The 18,161-nt window shown below is 39.3% G+C and overlaps 1 protein-coding gene across 2 annotated transcripts in view; it reads left to right on the plus strand.

Moving 5' to 3' along the window:
- Nucleotides 1-18,161, plus strand: part of nup58 (nucleoporin 58) — a 58,742-nt gene that overhangs the window by 4,498 nt on the left and 36,083 nt on the right. For both annotated transcript variants that reach the window (XM_060826739.1, XM_060826740.1), the window contains exons 2-6: nucleotides 3,722-3,870; nucleotides 6,360-6,398; nucleotides 6,581-6,724; nucleotides 8,332-8,466; nucleotides 15,146-15,256. In XM_060826739.1, coding sequence (XP_060682722.1) covers nucleotides 3,722-3,870; nucleotides 6,360-6,398; nucleotides 6,581-6,724; nucleotides 8,332-8,466; nucleotides 15,146-15,256 — 578 coding nt within the window. The remainder of the gene's footprint in view (nucleotides 1-3,721; nucleotides 3,871-6,359; nucleotides 6,399-6,580; nucleotides 6,725-8,331; nucleotides 8,467-15,145; nucleotides 15,257-18,161) is intronic.

The raw sequence follows: 18,161 nt of genomic DNA on the forward strand, positions 1-18,161 counted from the left end.
CAATCAATTTAAATTATGCCCCAGGATAGTAAAACCCAATTGCATTTGAATTTTACTGTTTTGACATCAAACCAATGAGATGATCTGATGTTTGGAGTATAAATAAGCTGGCAGTTTGAGAGTTAGCCAGAGGGAGAGAGAGCACCAACTGCCAGAAAAACATCTCTATCAAAGAGTTGTTTATTTTTCACTTTTTTCATATGAAACGTCTTTGCAGTAGAAGACCAAAGATGACCCAGGGAGATCTACAAACAGAGGAAGACAGACACTAGAGAAGACAGCGGCTGTCTGGTTTTGAAAATTGAGTTGCTGTAAATTTAATAGAGGCTTTTATTAGATCAGGATGTTATTATAGAGTGGGAGGTAGATAACAAAGCTTTAAGCGAAAGGAGGTGTAGAGTTGTAAATAGTTGTGGTTTAATGTTCATTTTTAGAGTTCAAGAATAAAATTGTAACTTTTCCTTTTAAATAGTGGAATTTGAGGAGTTCTCTGTCACTCATACTCTAACAGATTATGAGGCGAGGTGAGCTTTTCTGTCTGTTTGGTTTAATTAGCAGAAGGGTTTACCACTGTGTTGTAACACGGCTTTTATAGGTTACATAAGCAGATGTCTGTGTAGAGTTAGGCCAATTTTGGATTATGGAGACAAGTTGATTTTTTTTTACAAGTTGAAATGTGACCACTGGATTAATATTAGTAATGTATACAAATGGAAATTATAGACATTGGAAGTACCAATGCTTTTTACCTAAATTTGTCGTATCCCCAATTTTAAAATTAAGAGAAATAGATCCTTTCATTTGGACTAATTTTACTAGCCAATAATGAACATGTGATCATTTTGAACTTTACCCTTCCTTCTAGCTAACAGTGGTGTGCAGTGATTTATACTGTGATGTTGGTAACATTTTTAACCTGCATTGTTGGTCAGTATGCATCATGTTGCTTTGTTTTTTTTTTAAGCAATCTCACTTGGCTCCAGATAAGAATTGAATCTGGTATGTGTTCACTGAACAGGAGTCTGGGTTAGTGCAAATAAATATAATTTGTCAGCTGTGTTTTTGTATGGTCATAATAGTTGACTTCTTAGCTTTTCATATTTTGTTTGCCTTAATTTTCTCCATTTTGTATGTTTGGTCATCTCCCAGTTTTCAAGGCTCTTGCTAATCATGTCCCGCATTTTTTGGTTCCATTTTGTCATTCCTGTTCTCTTATTCAAACTAGTCTCTGATTTGCTCTTTTGTCAATGTGTTGATCTGGCTGTTCAATGTAAGCATCTGGTCAAAGATAATCTCCAGGATAGCGTAGTGCTGGTTGAGATGGGGAAGTCTGGGGTTTAGGCCAATTTTGAAAGTCATAGCATGGTGGCTGGCTATTTGCCGTTTGAGATGGACTTCCATTTGTTGGGTGCCCGCTCTAGCTTGGATATTGACCAGGTCCTGTTTAATGGCTGCTTCATTATTGGAATTGTATGTGGAGTTGAATACTGTAGCATCATCGTCCAACACCTCAAATCTTGACCTGGTTTTGAAGGGAATGTTGCAGGTAGAGCAATTGAAGATGATTGAACTGAGGATTTTTTAAATAAAGTCCTCCAGCATGGTTTGCACTGAAGTGATTGGTCTCTTTTAGCAATGACTATTGTTCTGCTGTCTGTGACTGTGTAGAACAGGAGCCCTGATGAAGGGCTTATGCCCGAAACGTCGAATTTCCTATTCCTTGGATGCTGCCTGACCTGCTGTGCTTTAACCAGCAACACATTTTCAGCTGTGATCTCCAGCATCTGCAGACCTCATTTTTTTACCCGAACATTTCACTATTAACCCCATTTGACCTCCATTTTCTTTTGTAGGGTTCTCCAGTGCCATGCTCTGCTTAATATTAGGAGCAAGTGAGGACTGCAGATGCTAGAGATTAGAATCAAGATTGTGGGGCTGGAAAAGCAAAGTAAAAGCATCCGAGGAGCAGGGGGTGTCCAAACCGTCGATTCTCCTGCTCCTTGGATGCTGCCTGAACTGCTTTGCTTTTCCAGCACCACACTCTCGATTTTGCTAAATATTGCCTTTATGTCAAAGGTATCTACTTCCACTTCTCCTTGGACACTGTGGAATGAGCAATAAATACAGCCTTGCAAGAGTTGCCGTATCCCAAGAACACTAATATGATGGAACGTCAACACAAACCTTTGTAATTTTTGTGTATTATTGCTGAATAATATGCTGTTGCAAATACTATTTTTCTGATTTTTCATCGGGATAGACAAGATTGCTCATTTTGATGAGCCAAATATCGGAATTTAGTTATAATTTCACGAATAGTATTTCTCTCCAGATTTCTTTTCTGCCCTATTGTTTGCAAGTGTTTTTAAGTTGATGCCTATGCCTAAATTACTGATCTGCTCTACTTTGAGCATTTACTGCATACTTGGAGAAGACTGTCATGATTGCAGATTTATTTCTTTCATTAATGAAAACATCTCTGTCCATGTACAGCAAGATGTTACCAACTTCCAGGCTAGGGCTGACAAGTGGCAAGTCATAATCACACCACATGTGCCAGGCAATACCATTTGCAACAAAAAGCTAACCATCTCTGCTTGATCTTCAATTCTATTATGATTGCTGAATTACTTTCAACTGGGGATTACTATTTATCAGAAACTGAACTGAACTGATCCAGGCACATACACAGCATAACTAAAACAGTGGGGTCAGAGATTGGAAAGTCTGAGGCATGTAACACATCTTCTACTTCCCTGAAGTTTATCTACTATTTACAACGCCCACTTCCCTGGATGAGTGCAGATCCAACAGGACCTGGGAAGGTCAACAATCTGCTTTTTAATTGGCACCTCATCCACCACCTTAAATTTGCTTAATTGGATTTGTCATGCAGTATCCACTTGAATTACAGTAGCTCTTGGGATATAATTATAATTTGTTTTTCTTTTACATGATGCATCTAGAGAAAGTGTTTGAAGTTCAATCGTGCAAGATAATTGCAGGTCTTTGCTGTTAACAATTTGATTGAATAACTTATACAAATGTAGTTATTTGGAATGGATCTTGATTATAGTAACTAAACGTAGCCATTGGTAACATTTTTTTTGCCAATTCAGCAATACATTTTCATTTTAGGTTCTCTCCTTTCTAATCCATGTCCTCCCACTTCTGACTCAATTTCTTTATTCCTGCCCTTTTTTTTGTGCTTTTAATTTTCTTGGCTATTTGATGTTTTTTTGTTAATCTTCCTGTCTGTGGTGGTCTTTTTGTATAGTTGAATAACATCTATCTTTTCATGTAAGCAGTTTACTGGCCACATATGAATTCCTTCTCATTTTCTTTTAGATTTCTTTGGTTTTTCACATCTGCAGAAGTAGTGTTCTTCAAATGATAACCTATCTTAATCCCAACATATGCCTGAACATAATCCCAAACTAAACTAATCACACCTGTCTGCTCCTGGTCCATATTCCTCCACATCTATCCTACTCAACATTTGAAACTTTTTGCTACATAATGTTTTTTTTCTGTTGTCTTGCACCATCTTATATTTATAAGTTAGTCTTGAAATATAACGATGGCTGCAGAATATACGTTAATGCTTTATATAATTGTTAGCCAGAAGGTGGTATGAAACATAAAAGTGCAATATGAAATGTATGGCTAGTCGTAAGTTTGACCTTCTGATGACTAACATTTACCCCCTATCTGATTGCAGCAATCCTGGTACCACAGGGGGATTTAGTTTTGGAAATCTTGGTACCACAACTGCAACCACAACCACAACTGCAACATTTGGTGGCCTTGGGAGTGGACTGTTTGGGCAGAAACAAACTACTGGATTCTCATTTGGAGTTACCTCAACAGGTGAATTAAAATTTTTTATTGTTGCTTTAGTCCCCAGTTTGTATTCCTGTTCTTCATATGTGACCTTTTTACCACTGAAACAGGATGGAGAATGTTGTTAAGGTGGAAAATGCATGCTACAGCAGTAACAAATGTTCATGCTTATAAATGAATTTTATTCAAAAATGAATCTGGGAACCTTTGCTGACTGAATTTGTTTATCCTTTTGCTTTATCCATTATTATTTGCTTTTAAACTGTCTAATCTCATTCAATACCTAATGTCAATTTTACTTGAATTTTTCCACAGCTGGATGGTTTGTAAGGAAGACTGTTTGAAGCCAGGACATATCATTCCAAGAGGAAATAAGTAGATAGAACATCACAGATTTAAAAATTGCATATCCTGTCAAAAGTTTCACATGTAGGCAAATCTCATTTTGTGACCTGAGAACTTTCAGCCCTGTACAAGGTCCAGTCTATCCTCATTATTGAAGTGCCTCATTCCTGGAACCGCTCTTGTAAATACTGTCTGCTCTGTCTCAGATGCAAGTACTTGCTAAATAGTGGCACCCAGAATTGTACACAGTAATCTAGCTGAGGTCTAACCAATATCTTGTATAAGTTCTTGTACTTGCTCTTGTACTTTTATGCCTTTATTTATGAATCTTAGAATAATGTGTGCTTTCTTAGCAATTCTCTATGTATCCTGCCACCTTTAAATGGTTTATGGACTTTATTGCACCCTCTCCAGTGCAATCCCAACCCTCCTTTTATGTGGATTCCAGGGCTGCCTCCAATATCCTAGCTGTGGCTAAACCAACATTTTAGACGCTTCCAGCATCACCTCCCTGCTCTTGAACTCTTTACCTGAGCTATTTAAGGCAAGTAACCCATATGTTGCTTTAACCACTTTACCTGTCCTGCTACCTTCAGGGATGAGAGTGCGTGCACATCAAGGCTCCTGATCCTCAGCACTTCCCAGGCTCTGACCATTTATCACGTTTGTACATGAATAGATGAAGCACCTCTGCTTTTTGTCTAAGTTGCAAATATCCATTGAATTCTTTGTAGTCCACACATTCAGTGGTCTTCTTTGATTCTCTGAAATATTTGATTTGACCTGGCTTCAATTACTAGTCCTTGTAATGCATTTTGTATTATGGTAGCTCTGTCCACTTGACGACAAGTTCGTCTGACTGCCCCATTATGTTTTAATGCTAATCCTAGATGTATGGCCCCAAGTTGCAGTAGATTTCTGAAAAGCTACATAAGCCTGCAACTTTTTTTCCTTCAGTATTGCAACTACAATTTTTAGAATTTGCATATAACTAAATCTTTTTTCCTAATGATTTTACATTTAACCATTCCCATAACTTAAGTGTTATTACTATAATGGAGTTTAAAAATCACACAACACCAGGTTATAGTCCAACAGGCTTATTTGGAAGCATTAGCTTTCGGAGCACTGCTCCTTCATCAGGTGGTTGTGGAGTATGAGATCGTAAGACACAGAATTTATAGCAAAGGTTTACAGTGTGATATAACTGAAATTATATATTGAAAAAGACCTGGCTTGTTTGTTAAATCTCTCATCTTTTAGAATGGGCACATTGCTTTCAGTTCTTTCGTATGTAAATTCTGAAACTTTCAGAGTTACATTCTCAAGTGAACTTTAACAATGTATTCAAGTGCATTCCAACGCATAACAATGCAACAATCCAGATAATGCATTGAAGGTGCGAGGTGCCCTGTGTGAGGCTCTCTGTGCCCCAGTGTTCAGACTAGTTCTAATCTTTTTTTTAAAAAAAGGATTTACAAAATCTGACATGGATTCATGCAGTTTTTGAGCAAAATAAAATGTAATTCTGCAAGTACAAATTCACCCCACAAATGTGTCTGTGGGGATGGGTGTGGCAGGGAACGTGTGAGCGTGTGAGAGTGTAAAGGGTATAAGTGTGATAGGTTGAATGTGGGAATGTATGTGTGAGAAGGTCTGCGTGAGTGGGTGTGTGCGTACAGGGGTCACCTGGAGTGTGATATGAACCCAAGGTCCTGGTTGAGGCCATTCCCATGGGTACTGAACTTGGCTATCAGCCTCTGCTCAGCCACTTTGCATTGTTGTCTATCCTGAAGTCCACCTTGGAGAATGGTCACCTGAAAGTCCGAGATTGACTGCTGACGTGTACACCGCAGGTCAACACCAGCACCTCCAAATCATGACTAGTATAATGGAGATAACTAAATCTGAACACATGTATTTTGCTGAAGTAAAATCAATATCTTGAACAAACATTTGTTTCCACCTTGTGAATTGTTTTCATCTTGTTGAAAGATAATTCAGACTTAGAATAATTACAGAGCGATAGAAATTGAAGGACTTCATGTTCCATTCCGGGTCTGTGTTTGAATTCTGTTTTGTCTGGTTGACAGTGTGTTGACTTTAGTGTCTTATGATTATGGAGAATCAAAACTTTGCCATTTATATTGTGGCCTTTTTTTAAATTGCAGGGACGACAACAACGGCAGCAACAACAGGGCTAACTTTGGGTAAGTTTTTTTTAATCAATTAATGAAGTGTTAAGCTGGTTAACAAACTATTTTAGTAAACATCTTCCTATTCTTTCTTTTTAAACATGGTTTAGTTTGTAATCTGGTCATCCTAATAATTTGTTGCATTGTAACATTATTTGTTATATTTGAATTGGTCTTGACTCAATTCTTTTTTTTAGGAACTCCTGCAACCACAGCATTAGCTGGTTTTAGTTTAGGATTCAACAAACCAGCAGGTTCAGCAACACCTTTTGCGATGCCTATTGCACCTTCTACCACTGGAGGATTGTGCCTTTCATCTGCACTGCCAACATCTACAACAGGTAAGCTTTGGTGTTCATGCTTCCTGGTCATAGAGTCATATAGCATGACCCTTCAGTCCAACTAGATAATGCTCACCATGTTCTCAAACTAAACTAGTCTCACCTACCTGTGTTTGGCCTATATTCCTCCAAGATGGTTCTATTCATACGCTTATCCGAATGTCTTTCAAATGTTGTAACTGTACTTGCATCCACCACTTCCTCTGGCAGTTCATTCCACACACTAACCATTCTGTGTAAAAATATTGTCTTTAATGTCCTTTTTTTTAAAAAAAAAGTTTCTTCTCTCACTTTAAAGATATGCCACCTAGTTTTGACGCCCCCAAATGCATGTAAATCTTATTTTTTGGAATCGCCACCAACTATTTACCCACAACAATGTCAGACTCTCAGATCTATAGTTCCCAGGCTTTTCTTTACAGCCTTTCTCAAAATAAAGACAAAATGTTAGCCACTCTCCAGTCCTCTGGTACCTCACCTGTGGTTGTAGATGATACAGATTTCTGCTAGGGGCCCCATTATTTCCTCCCTAACTTCCCACAACATCATGGGATGCACTAGATCAGGTCCCAGAAATGTGTCCATCTTTATTTTCTGAAACCTCCAGCATTTATATTTCTGTAATGTGAACTCAGGGAAGTGTTTTGAAAACACTTCCCTGAGTTCTCTAGCTTTCATTTCTTTATCCAAGGAAAAACTGACGTGAAATATTCATTTAATACCTCTCTTACCTGCTGAGGATCAACACAAAGGCAGCCTTGTTGGTCTTTAGGGGTCATTCCACTTAAATTTCCAATTTATTTATGCTGTTTCTCTTGTTACACCCTCCTTTCCTGAGCCTGAAAGGCTGTTTTGAAAAAAATTTTTTTTTTCCCTTTAACAGTCACCATCTTGCAATTTAGTGGGATTTTCACTAAATCAAAGGCATGTTAAGATCTTCCCTATAGTACATTGGGACCCAGAGGAAGCGTCAACCCACAAGCATGCATTGCATTTACCATGGAAGTTTGAACTTCCAGTGGATAGAGTTAAGTTTCCCAGGTACCTTCTCAGAATATCTTTAAGACTGACTATCGTATCCTAAATTTGACGAGGTATTTGTCCTATCCTTCTCCCACAGTCAATCTCTGGGACAAAACAATGAGTAACAGCAGGAATTGTCTGAGAAATCCTCAAAACACTGATCCCACTTCCTATCCAGACTATCCTCATATCACTTCCTGCACCCTCTGATGGAACTTGCTCCAATTGTGTTGCTCTTTCCCCAACCATACCACCTGCACCCCAGCATTTTTTAACACCTGATCTCTCATTTGCACTCTATCACTTCCAATCTCTCACTGCTGCTCAATTGTTTCCTCTGTGTCTCTGGCATTTCTTCCCTCCCCTATACCTTATTACAATGTTTGCACCCTCTCCTAACACCGTGTGGTTCTGTCCTCACCTGATTCACATCCCCATTCCTTTGTGTACCTCTGATACTGAGGCCACAATTCAGTCAGCTATGGCTATATTGAGTCACTGAGCCAGTTAGAGGGCCCAAATGGCCTACTCTTGCTTCTTTATTTATGTTTGCATGTAATTTACCAATAACTGGTTCTGCGCAGGCACTACAGGATTTGCGTTAAATTTGGGTGGAGCACCCACATCCACTGCAACAGTGTCAACAGGCTTAACATTGGGAGGGGCTTTGACTGGTTTAAGTGGCAGCCTCTTTCAGGGTGCAAGCACTTCCGCTGCAGGTCAGTATGCTATTACAGCATTTTCAAGATTTTGTATGTGAGTGTATGCATGTTTGTTATCAAATATAAATTTTTAGAAACTTCTACAGCCATTTTCAACTTTGTTCACTTCATTGAATGGAATTTGAAGTTAATTTACATGAAGTAATTTGTTTGAAAAATGTGATAGTTGAAGCAACATTGCTGCAGTTTTGTTAATATTTCATGCTGTCTGTTAATTCTCAGATGCTTGTTCATATTTGAAATTTAGTTGGTAATATGAAATCAGTCAGGTGGTTATAGAGTCTTAGTCATAGAGATGTACAGCACTGTAACAGACCCTTCGGTCCAACTCATCCATGCTGACCAGATATCCCAACCCAATCTAGTCTCACCTGCCAGCACCTAGCCCATATCCCTCCAAACCCTTCCTATTCATATACCCATCCAGATGGCTTTTGAATGTTGCAATTGTACTAGCCTCCACCATTTCCTCTGGCAGCTCATTCCATACATGTTTGTTGGAAGAAGTGCTTCTGTAGGTCTTGAGCAGATTATAGGGTATTGAAGTCATCTCTGATTTTTAGGCTTCCATCTCAGCCAGTGTTAAAATGGAAATTATGCAAATCATACAACATCCTATGTGACTGTGGTTAACGTAAATTATTTACCCTCATCCTTGGCATATCTGAAGTTTTTGATATTGTCAACCAGCTGGGTGACCTTCGCTGGTTCCATTCCATTCTATAAGCTGTAGGCTGAGAACCATGAGCAAAAGCTTAACATCCTGTTATGACACAGTTACCTCTGGAGTCACCCCCAAGGACTTTTTTAGTTGCTTTCCTCCATCCTGTTTTATTTTCTTACATGCTATCCCTCAATGACATCACTCAAAATTGCTGCTGATTACCCCTTTGTTTTCTCTGACTCCTTAGGCTGCTGGTCCAATTCTCAGTCCAGCTATATGGATCTATGAACCCTGTTCCTTTTAAATGGCAGTCATAGAGATGTGTAACAGTGAAGCAGACCCTTCGGTCCAACTTGTTCTTGCTGATCAGATATCCCAACCCAACCTAGTCCCATTTGCCAGCACTTGGCCCATGTTCCTTTAAACCCTTCATATTCATATACCCATCCAGATGCATTTTAAATAATTGCAATTGTACCAGCCTCCACTACTTCCTTTGACAGCTCCTTTCATACACACCCCACACTCTGCGTTTTAAAAAAAAATTGCCCCTTAGGTCCCTTTTATATCTTTCCCCCCACCCCCCCTCACCCTAAACCAATGCCTTCTAATTCTGGAAAAAACCCACCCCAGGGAAAAAACCTTGTCTGTTTACCTTGTCCATGCCCCTCATTTTATAAACCTCTGAGGTCACCCCTCAGCCTTCGTCGCTCCAGGGAAAACGGCCCCAGCTTTTTCAACCTCTCCCTAAGTTCAAATCCTCCAACCCTGGCAACATCCTTGAAAATATTTTCTGCACTCTTTCAAATTTCACAACATCCTGATACTCCAGTATCACGTACAGAAAAAAGCATGAGTTTTCCACATTCGATGGAGCAGTCCGCTTGGGAAGCATCATGGAGAAACAACCTCCCCGCAGCCTTGTCCACAACTGCGAGCCGTGTTAAATTAAGTTGCAAATACGCCTGCTGTCTAGAGCCGGCAACAAGACCAGTCTGAACTGAAACTGAGACAATACCACTTGGCCCTACTTGGATCTGAGTTTGATTGTTCCATCCAAAGAACCTGTTAGTCCAGTAGTGGATGTCACCGATAATGTTGTAGAAGAGCTCATGTGGGTGGCCCACTGGACACTATAAGCATTACTATTCAAGAATGATCAGATATTGAAACCGGGAACGGAGAACTCGTCAAACGAGGACGAAATTGAGACTGATAGCATAATGTCAGAGATGAATATGTATACAGAAGGAGTTGTTATCGAACTGGTATAAGGCAAAACATCTGTTTGAGAGGTTGTGATCCATTGTCCTTTCGGTCAGTTGTTCTGCACTAAATGTGACTGTGAGCCTACTTAAGATCCATCTGACCAAAGTATGTCAAATAATCAACATTCGGACAAAATGAGTGTAGCTTTGCTCAGAGTCGGAAGGTTCTTTTTTAGACGTTTTGTCAGCATACTAGGAGACATCTTCAGTGAGTCTCCAAAGGAAACACTGGTGATATAGTCCACTTTCTATTTTTATGTTTGAGTTTCCTTGGATTGGTAATGTCATTTCCTGTGGTGAGAGGCTTTCCTATGGTGATGTAATTTCCTGTTATCTTTCTTGGGGGTGAGAAATGGGATCCAAGTCAATGTGTTTGTTGATAGAGTTCCCGTTGGAATACCATGCTTCTAGGAATTCTCGTGTGTGTCTCTTTTTGGCTTGTCCTAGGATGGATGTGTTGTCCCAATCTTCTCAAAATTTGCTAATTCGAACAAAATGTTCATTCTACAAGAAAGCAGGAGAGTACCACACAATCTCCTGCCATTATGCTAAATGCAAACTTTAAAAACAACCTCCAGCAGGAAACTTTCTGTGCAGTGCGTGTGACCAACCGTTTACAACCAAGCTGGACCTGGCCGACACTAGAGGCATCAACATCCCAGTCTACGTAATGAAAATCACATCAAAGCAGCACTCACGGTCAGAGGTGAACCAGGAAGAAGTGATCGAGTACAGTTACCAGAAAAGTATCACCCCTGAGGGAACTAGACAAGAGATTTGCAAGATGTAGATTCATTATTAAGGAGATCGCTAGCATCCTCAAAACCAAAACACCAAAGCAAATCTCTGATAAAAGCAGAAACCTTGCGAACACCCCAGCAGAGGTTAAAATTCCGAATAATGTAAATGTAGCAGAGAATTCGCATGAATCTAAGGCAGAGAGTGCTCTTAATTCCGAGAAATCAAGCCCGCACCAAAGCTCTCATCATAGACCGCCAGCTTTGAACGCAAAGCAGAGGGATGTAGATGACCGATTGAAACAAGCTGAAGATTGTTTGGGCGTGAGGAATGACCCGGACGTTCTGGCCCTAGGCATTGGACTAATGGAAAACGTAACTGACCTACCCATGAACTGTGGAGATCAACCAAAAAAAAACAGAAAGGTCTCGGAGGTCAAACAAAAAGAGACACTGACAATAATACCAGTACGAGAAAGAGATGGGAGGTAGAAGAGTCAACTGCGCAACTTTGGCCTTTGCAGGCAACATAGTCCTTCTGAGTGACTCTCATACCACTATGGGAAGGAATCTAAAACTGCTCCAATCATACTGTGATCATATGGACTTCAATATCAACATTTCAAAGACAAAAGGCTTCCACTTTATATTTTAAGAGGAAAACCTTCCTATCCAATTTCTTTGACAATTGGAAGCTTCGTGACGACCTTATATCCTGTATACCCCCAAGAGAAATCGAGAAATACCTGGGTGCCCTTGTCAACCCATGTGCAGGTGTGTCAGAAGGCCAGTGGCATGAGAAGCTTAAGACCTTGTTAGGTGGATTGTAGGCAGCATGTCTCCGACCAAAACAATGCCTCAAGATCTTAAACTCGTGTCATTTCCAGACTGTGTGTGTTTTCACTTGATCCTTTCCAAAGTCTCTCAGAACACACTCACAAGACTGGATCAGATAATATGCAATGTCACAAAAGAGTTTTTACATCTTCTGCCTCATACCAACGATGGAATCCTGTATTCCAGCAACAAGAATGGCGATGCTAATTCACTTGTTACATTTAAATCTGAGAGAAATTTTTTTTTCAAACAATGCTATCAACTGATATGGGCGCTAGGCAGGCATTTGGAATTTAGCTGCAGATCAGCCATGATCATACCAAATGGCGGAGCAGACTCAAGAGGCTGAATGACCTACTCCTAATATCCTGTCCTCTGAGCAGAAATTTCCATTTGATAGGAAAAGGGTTACTGCCACAAGCTCTGATATCAAGCCCGTATTCCTCTCCCTTCCAAGTCTGAAATCGACCTCATACTGTATTTAACTATTTCTGTACCACACAAAATGCTGCTTCTATCCACCAGCTTGACTCATTTCTGTCCTGCTTCAGCTAACCTCTTGTGATGCACATCCATTTTGTTATTAGCTCATCAATTCATTGATCGTCTGGCCATATCTCCTCTTCCACCCTTCATGAATTGAAATCAGAAAATACAGAATTCTACTGCCTGTATCTTCATTTCACACCTTCACCTTCAAGCCCACGGTCACTGACTTGCACTGGATCTTACATGGACAGCACCTTGATTTTAATTTTTTAAATTGTTATTTTCAAATATCCACCATGGCCACAATTCTTCCCTTTTTCCTACCCGACAGACCTTTAGACATCTATGCACTTCTATCTTGTGCATTGTCACTAGCTATTTCCTCACTGCTTCTCTGTACCTCCTAATGTAGATTAATGTGTTTTGTTTGATAATACTCCCTGTGAACCATGGGAAGTCTATTGCATATAAGTGCTTGAATGCTACATAAATGCATTGTAGGATCGCTAGGAATTGGACTATGTGCTGTTTTTCATATGAGCTGTTAAACTGAGATATCTTTCATAGTGGTTGTGAAAAATCACATGGCTGTATTCGAAGAAGAACAGATGGTTTCCCCTGATTTAATGGCTTGCACCTTTTCCATCAGCCAATACCATCAAAAATTGACTTTGCTGGTCATTCTCCCAGTTGCTATTTGTGGATCCATCAAGCTGCAGGAAATTTTCACGGAAATACAGTGTATTAGTATGTTAATTGGATCATTAGGCTAGGGATAGATAGGTGGAAGACATTGATTTGAGGTACCTTGAGCACATTAAGTTGGGGCTCATGTGGCATAGTGGTAGTAAGTTCAAGTGCTGTGTGATAACTCTGAACAGGCTGATTAGAAAAATAGGTGATTAGAAAATGGATGAGGGCAATTGTGTCGTGATAATTTCACTGGATTAGCGATCTAGGCTGCAATGTTCTCATGATATGGATTCAAAGCATACCAAGGGACACAGTCAAATTTGAATTGCATCTGAAATTTAAACAAAAAGAATTGTGGAATCTTGTGCAGTGGGTATCTCCGCTTCTGAACCAAGAGGTCTTGGATTCAAGTCCCACTTGCTCCAGAGGTCTGTAATGATATTTCTAAACAGATCGATTTAGAAAATATAAGGAGCACATGAAGTGGACAAAGGTTCCTATGGTGCAGTGGTAGGAAGCTCTGGTCAAGGCCTACATGCTGCAGAGTTGTTTAATAACTTCTGAGTAGGTTGATTAGAAATACCTGAGTATTATGAAGCAAGACCTCCACACCAAGGCGGCCATAGCAACTCTGGGATGTGGCCCATTAGACTCCACTGCCTTTCCTCCTCTTGTTGATGCACCTGTGATCAAATAACCTTGGGGAGGGAGCATGCATTGTCTGCCGGTTTGCTTGAGGCCTTAATCTGACAAATAAGTGCTGCAGGGGCTGAAATGCATCATGTCTCCAAAGCTAAATTCTAATTTAGTTTGCTGAATTTTCTTGTTCGGTTTCTTTTTGCATTACAAAGATTGCTCATTTATTTTTGTTTGGATCAAAGAGTATGAAGAGGGATTCCTGGGAGACTGGATTTTAGATTGGAAAGATTCAGACCTTGGTAATGTTGCATTCTGTAACTAGATCTATTATTAAGTGTAGGATTTGCATCAAGTTTCCACTTTGAACTGGCTTCAGAATGAACATCAGGAGACTGCAATTCAGAATTAAATCATTCATTTTGCAGCTCTTTGGAATAATAAGGCACTATAAAGCTTTATAAAGTGGAAAGTATTATACCTTTTAATGGTGAATGTGTGGGCTATTGTGACACTGAACAAAATTTATTGGTAGGATCATGCTAATGCTCATTACCACTACTGGCTTTACTGACAGTATGCTTAGTTAGGGATAGGTTTAACTACATGATCATCTTCGGAACATATTTGTTCAGAATCATTATGAAGATGGGTGATTTGTTGAGATAGCAGAGAGTTGGTGTCCCTTGTGAAACTGGACCAAAGGAGGAGGAGATAGAGTTAATGGATGAGCTTGGAGAAGATATGAGGAAATAAGTAAACCAGTGAAGAGTAAGAGCTCAGAGCTTCAAGGGGTTGAGATGACCTGTTGTTTAGTTGATATCAAGAAGCATGGGACATGGCCAAGGCAGCGAAGCAGACAGTTGCAGTCTTAATGGCAAGGACCATTTGAAGAGGGACGAAAGGGGCAGGTAGAGATATGGTAGTAAAACAGAGAAGCTCAGAATTATCCTGACCTTCCAAGTTCCTTGAGTAATGAGCAAATTTGGCAAAGATAAAACAGTGTGCTATATTCATTGGGATTTGAGCTTCTAGGACATATGGAGCAAAATAGGGGGCATACTAGAGCAATGATCAAAGTATAAGAGGTGTGAGGCCTTTTCCAGGGAAAGAGATATTGAAGATGGAGGTGAGAGTATGGTCAGTTTCAGAAATATATTGCAATTAGATTTATTTCCTCCTCATGATCCTATAGTAGGTAAATTGGATTGTTAGAATAATGAGCAGCACACTGATCATATCCAGGTAGCATGTTTTCATCCTGTGTTTTTGGATATAATTAAAAGTCTTCTGAAGCTTTGATAACTAAATTGAACAGCCACAAGGTTTTCACTTTTTTTTTTCAATTTTAGGACTTGGTCAATCACTGGGGTTGAATCTTGGGGTATCTACAGCTGCCCCAACAACTACAGCCAGTGAAGGTCTTGGTGGAATAGATTTCAGTGGGTCGTCTGATAAGAAGAGTGAGTAGTAACCAGGGATCATCTTCATATCTTTTTAATTATACAGCAGCTAAATTCACAACATTAAGTAATTGCATCTACTGGGCCTAAAACATTTAAATGGAGGAATCCTTTTAGAGCACTTTGATTCCGCTATAGGTTAAGATTGTAAGTTACTGTTAAGTTGATTTTGAACAAAAGAAATTGAATGTAACACCATGAAATATGAAGACCTGTTTGTTTTGTCATTAAATTGAAGTTTCTTGCTTTCTTTGTTCTTGTTGCCTTTATCCCTGTCTCATGAACTTGCAACATCAAACAATGAAGCTCCCCATATTGGACCTCTTTTTGTCTAATAGTGGGTTTGCATAGTTGTAAATTGTTAAGATCAATTAGTTTGGTTAAAGTACCATAATCTGCAATATATAGGTCCACCCTGAATCCACAATGATTCAATTCTTTCACCTTCAAACATATATATTTTTTAAAAATCCTTTCTTCTTTACCATGGCATGCATCTTTCACCCCATAAATGCATGTTTACTTACTATTAACTTAAAACTGGGCAAAAACTTGGTAGGTGGAGTATAATGTGGGGCAAATATGTGTTTTCACACTTTAACAGGAAGAATACAACAGCTGAATGTTATTCAAATTGAGAGAGACTGCAGAAAGCTGCAGCGTAGGGATTTGAGAATCTTTGTGCATAAATCATAAAAACCAGCATCCAACTTAAGAGCATAAAAGGGAAAACAAATGCAATATTGTCCTTTTACTTTGAAGGGAATGGAGCGTGACAGCAGGGCACTACTTAAACCAGACTTAGAATACTGTGAACAGTCTTGATCTCTGTATCTAAGGAAAAATATACTGGCATTGGGGGCAATCCAGAGAATGTTCGCTAGGTTAAGTGCAGGCATGGACAGATTGTGTTATGAGGAGCGTTTGAGTACGTTGGGCTTGTGCTCACTGAATTTAGAAGAATGAAAGGCAACCAAAAAGAAACTGACAAAATCCTTAGAGGACTTGACAGGTTAGGTGCTGAGTGGTTGTTTTTTCCCACTTATGGGAAAATCTAGAACCAGAGGGCATAGTATCAGAGTGACGGTTTGCCCAGTTATGTTAGAGATAAGGAGAAATTTCTTCTGAGGGGAATGAATACTTGAAATTCTTTGCTGTAGAGGCAGGGTTGTTGAATATGTTCAACACTGAAACAGACTGATTGATTTTTATCAGTAAGGGCTGTGGGATAAAGGCAGAGAAGTGGAATTGAGGATCATCAGATCAGCCATGATCTCAATGTTGGAACTGACTTGATGGACCGAATAGTCTACTTTAGCTCCTGCATCTCTTGGTCTAACTGGCACAAGGAATCAAGCAGATGATGTGAAGTATGTTGTTAAGATATGGAGGAGGCAAAGACCAGGCCCCTCTACATTGGAGGTTGGTGGCCTTCAAAATGATGGCCACTGACACTTGTGTCAGCAGTTCACTTTTATACTGCACATGTAAGTTGACCCCTGTTTATGAAAGTTGTTTTTCCAGAGTCAGAAGTCAACTCGCCAGACATCTGTATCTTCTTTTTAAACTTTGTTTCTTTACATGCTCGAGTGTAATATGAAATATAGGTGTGCAAAAAATTTAAATCAACTTTTCAGTTCGAAAGAAAGCCTCAGTCTTACAAGGAATCTGTCTAACAATGGGTACAACTAGTGGTATGTCTGAACTATAAGATAGTCTAATCCCTTCCCTAATGCTTTTTTTTGCCAATCACTAAAATTTAGAACACAGCCATTTAATCCACAGTTTGTCAAGACTTTGTGTATATATACCTCTCTCTTCCCTTCTTAATTTTCTTCCAGATCTTTTCTGATCTCTCCATCCTTCAGTAGTTGTCTCCCTTTTCTTGTCATTTGTGTTTCTCTTCCTTCTTGAAGTGTATATTTTGTCTATTTTGTGGAGAGTAAATAAGAATTATAAAAAATCTGATCAGCTTTAGATTGAGCCAACCTCATGAACTAGAAGGAGCAGATCATATTTGAGTTTACTGCTTTGATTTTGGAAATGTATTGGATCTTTGGTTGTTGCAACAAAAGTGGAAAATTAACTGTCATCAATCTTGACAAAGTTAAATCACACAAGAAGACATCAAACATTTGGGCAGAAGCACAAGTTTGAATTTTGAAGGAGCCAAGTTGCTTTGGCCCCACCATTTTAACACAGCATCCTTTATTTTATTTGATGAATGTCTCCTGTAAAATTTGCATATAAATTTATAAATAGTGAGTTTGAAAAGATTTGTAGCTCAGGTTGAGGTTTTGGATGTAGGTTTGTTCGCTGAGCTGAAAGGTTCATTTCCAGATGTTTCATTATCTTACGAGGTATCATCAGTGGACCTCATGCGAAGCAATGCTGAAATATTTATAAATAGAAAGCAGGAGTTTTCAGCATTGCTTCGCATGAGGTCCACTGAAGATGATACCTAGTAAGATAATGAGACGTCTGGAAATGAACCTTTCAGCTCAGCGAACAAACCTACATCCAAAATCTATAAATTTCAATGAAAAAATGTTGTTTGAGGGTGGGTAGTTAAGCAGGAATTAAGTGTTCTAAATCTCTTTGTCTATGCTGTTAACTGAGATTTTAAAGAGATGCTCATTAATGTAAAAGCATGAGGGGGGGAAAAACACTGCATGGGATTTTTTTTCAAAAATGCTGTTTTGATATAGCTGATTGGAGGGTGCACAGAAAAGGTAAAATTTTGCAGATGGTTAAATGAGGGGTACTTTAGATAAGAATTGAACCATACTGGGTTGCACTTGGGTAAATATAAGAAAAAGAAGATTGTGTGTTCTCTGCAGGCTAACTTCAATCTAGTACAAGTAACAGCCAACTCCCAAATTTGCATTCCATTGATTCTGCTCCT

The sequence above is a fragment of the Hemiscyllium ocellatum genome, chromosome 6 (assembly GCF_020745735.1).
Source record: "Hemiscyllium ocellatum isolate sHemOce1 chromosome 6, sHemOce1.pat.X.cur, whole genome shotgun sequence".
Taxonomy (NCBI): Eukaryota; Metazoa; Chordata; class Chondrichthyes; order Orectolobiformes; family Hemiscylliidae; genus Hemiscyllium; species Hemiscyllium ocellatum.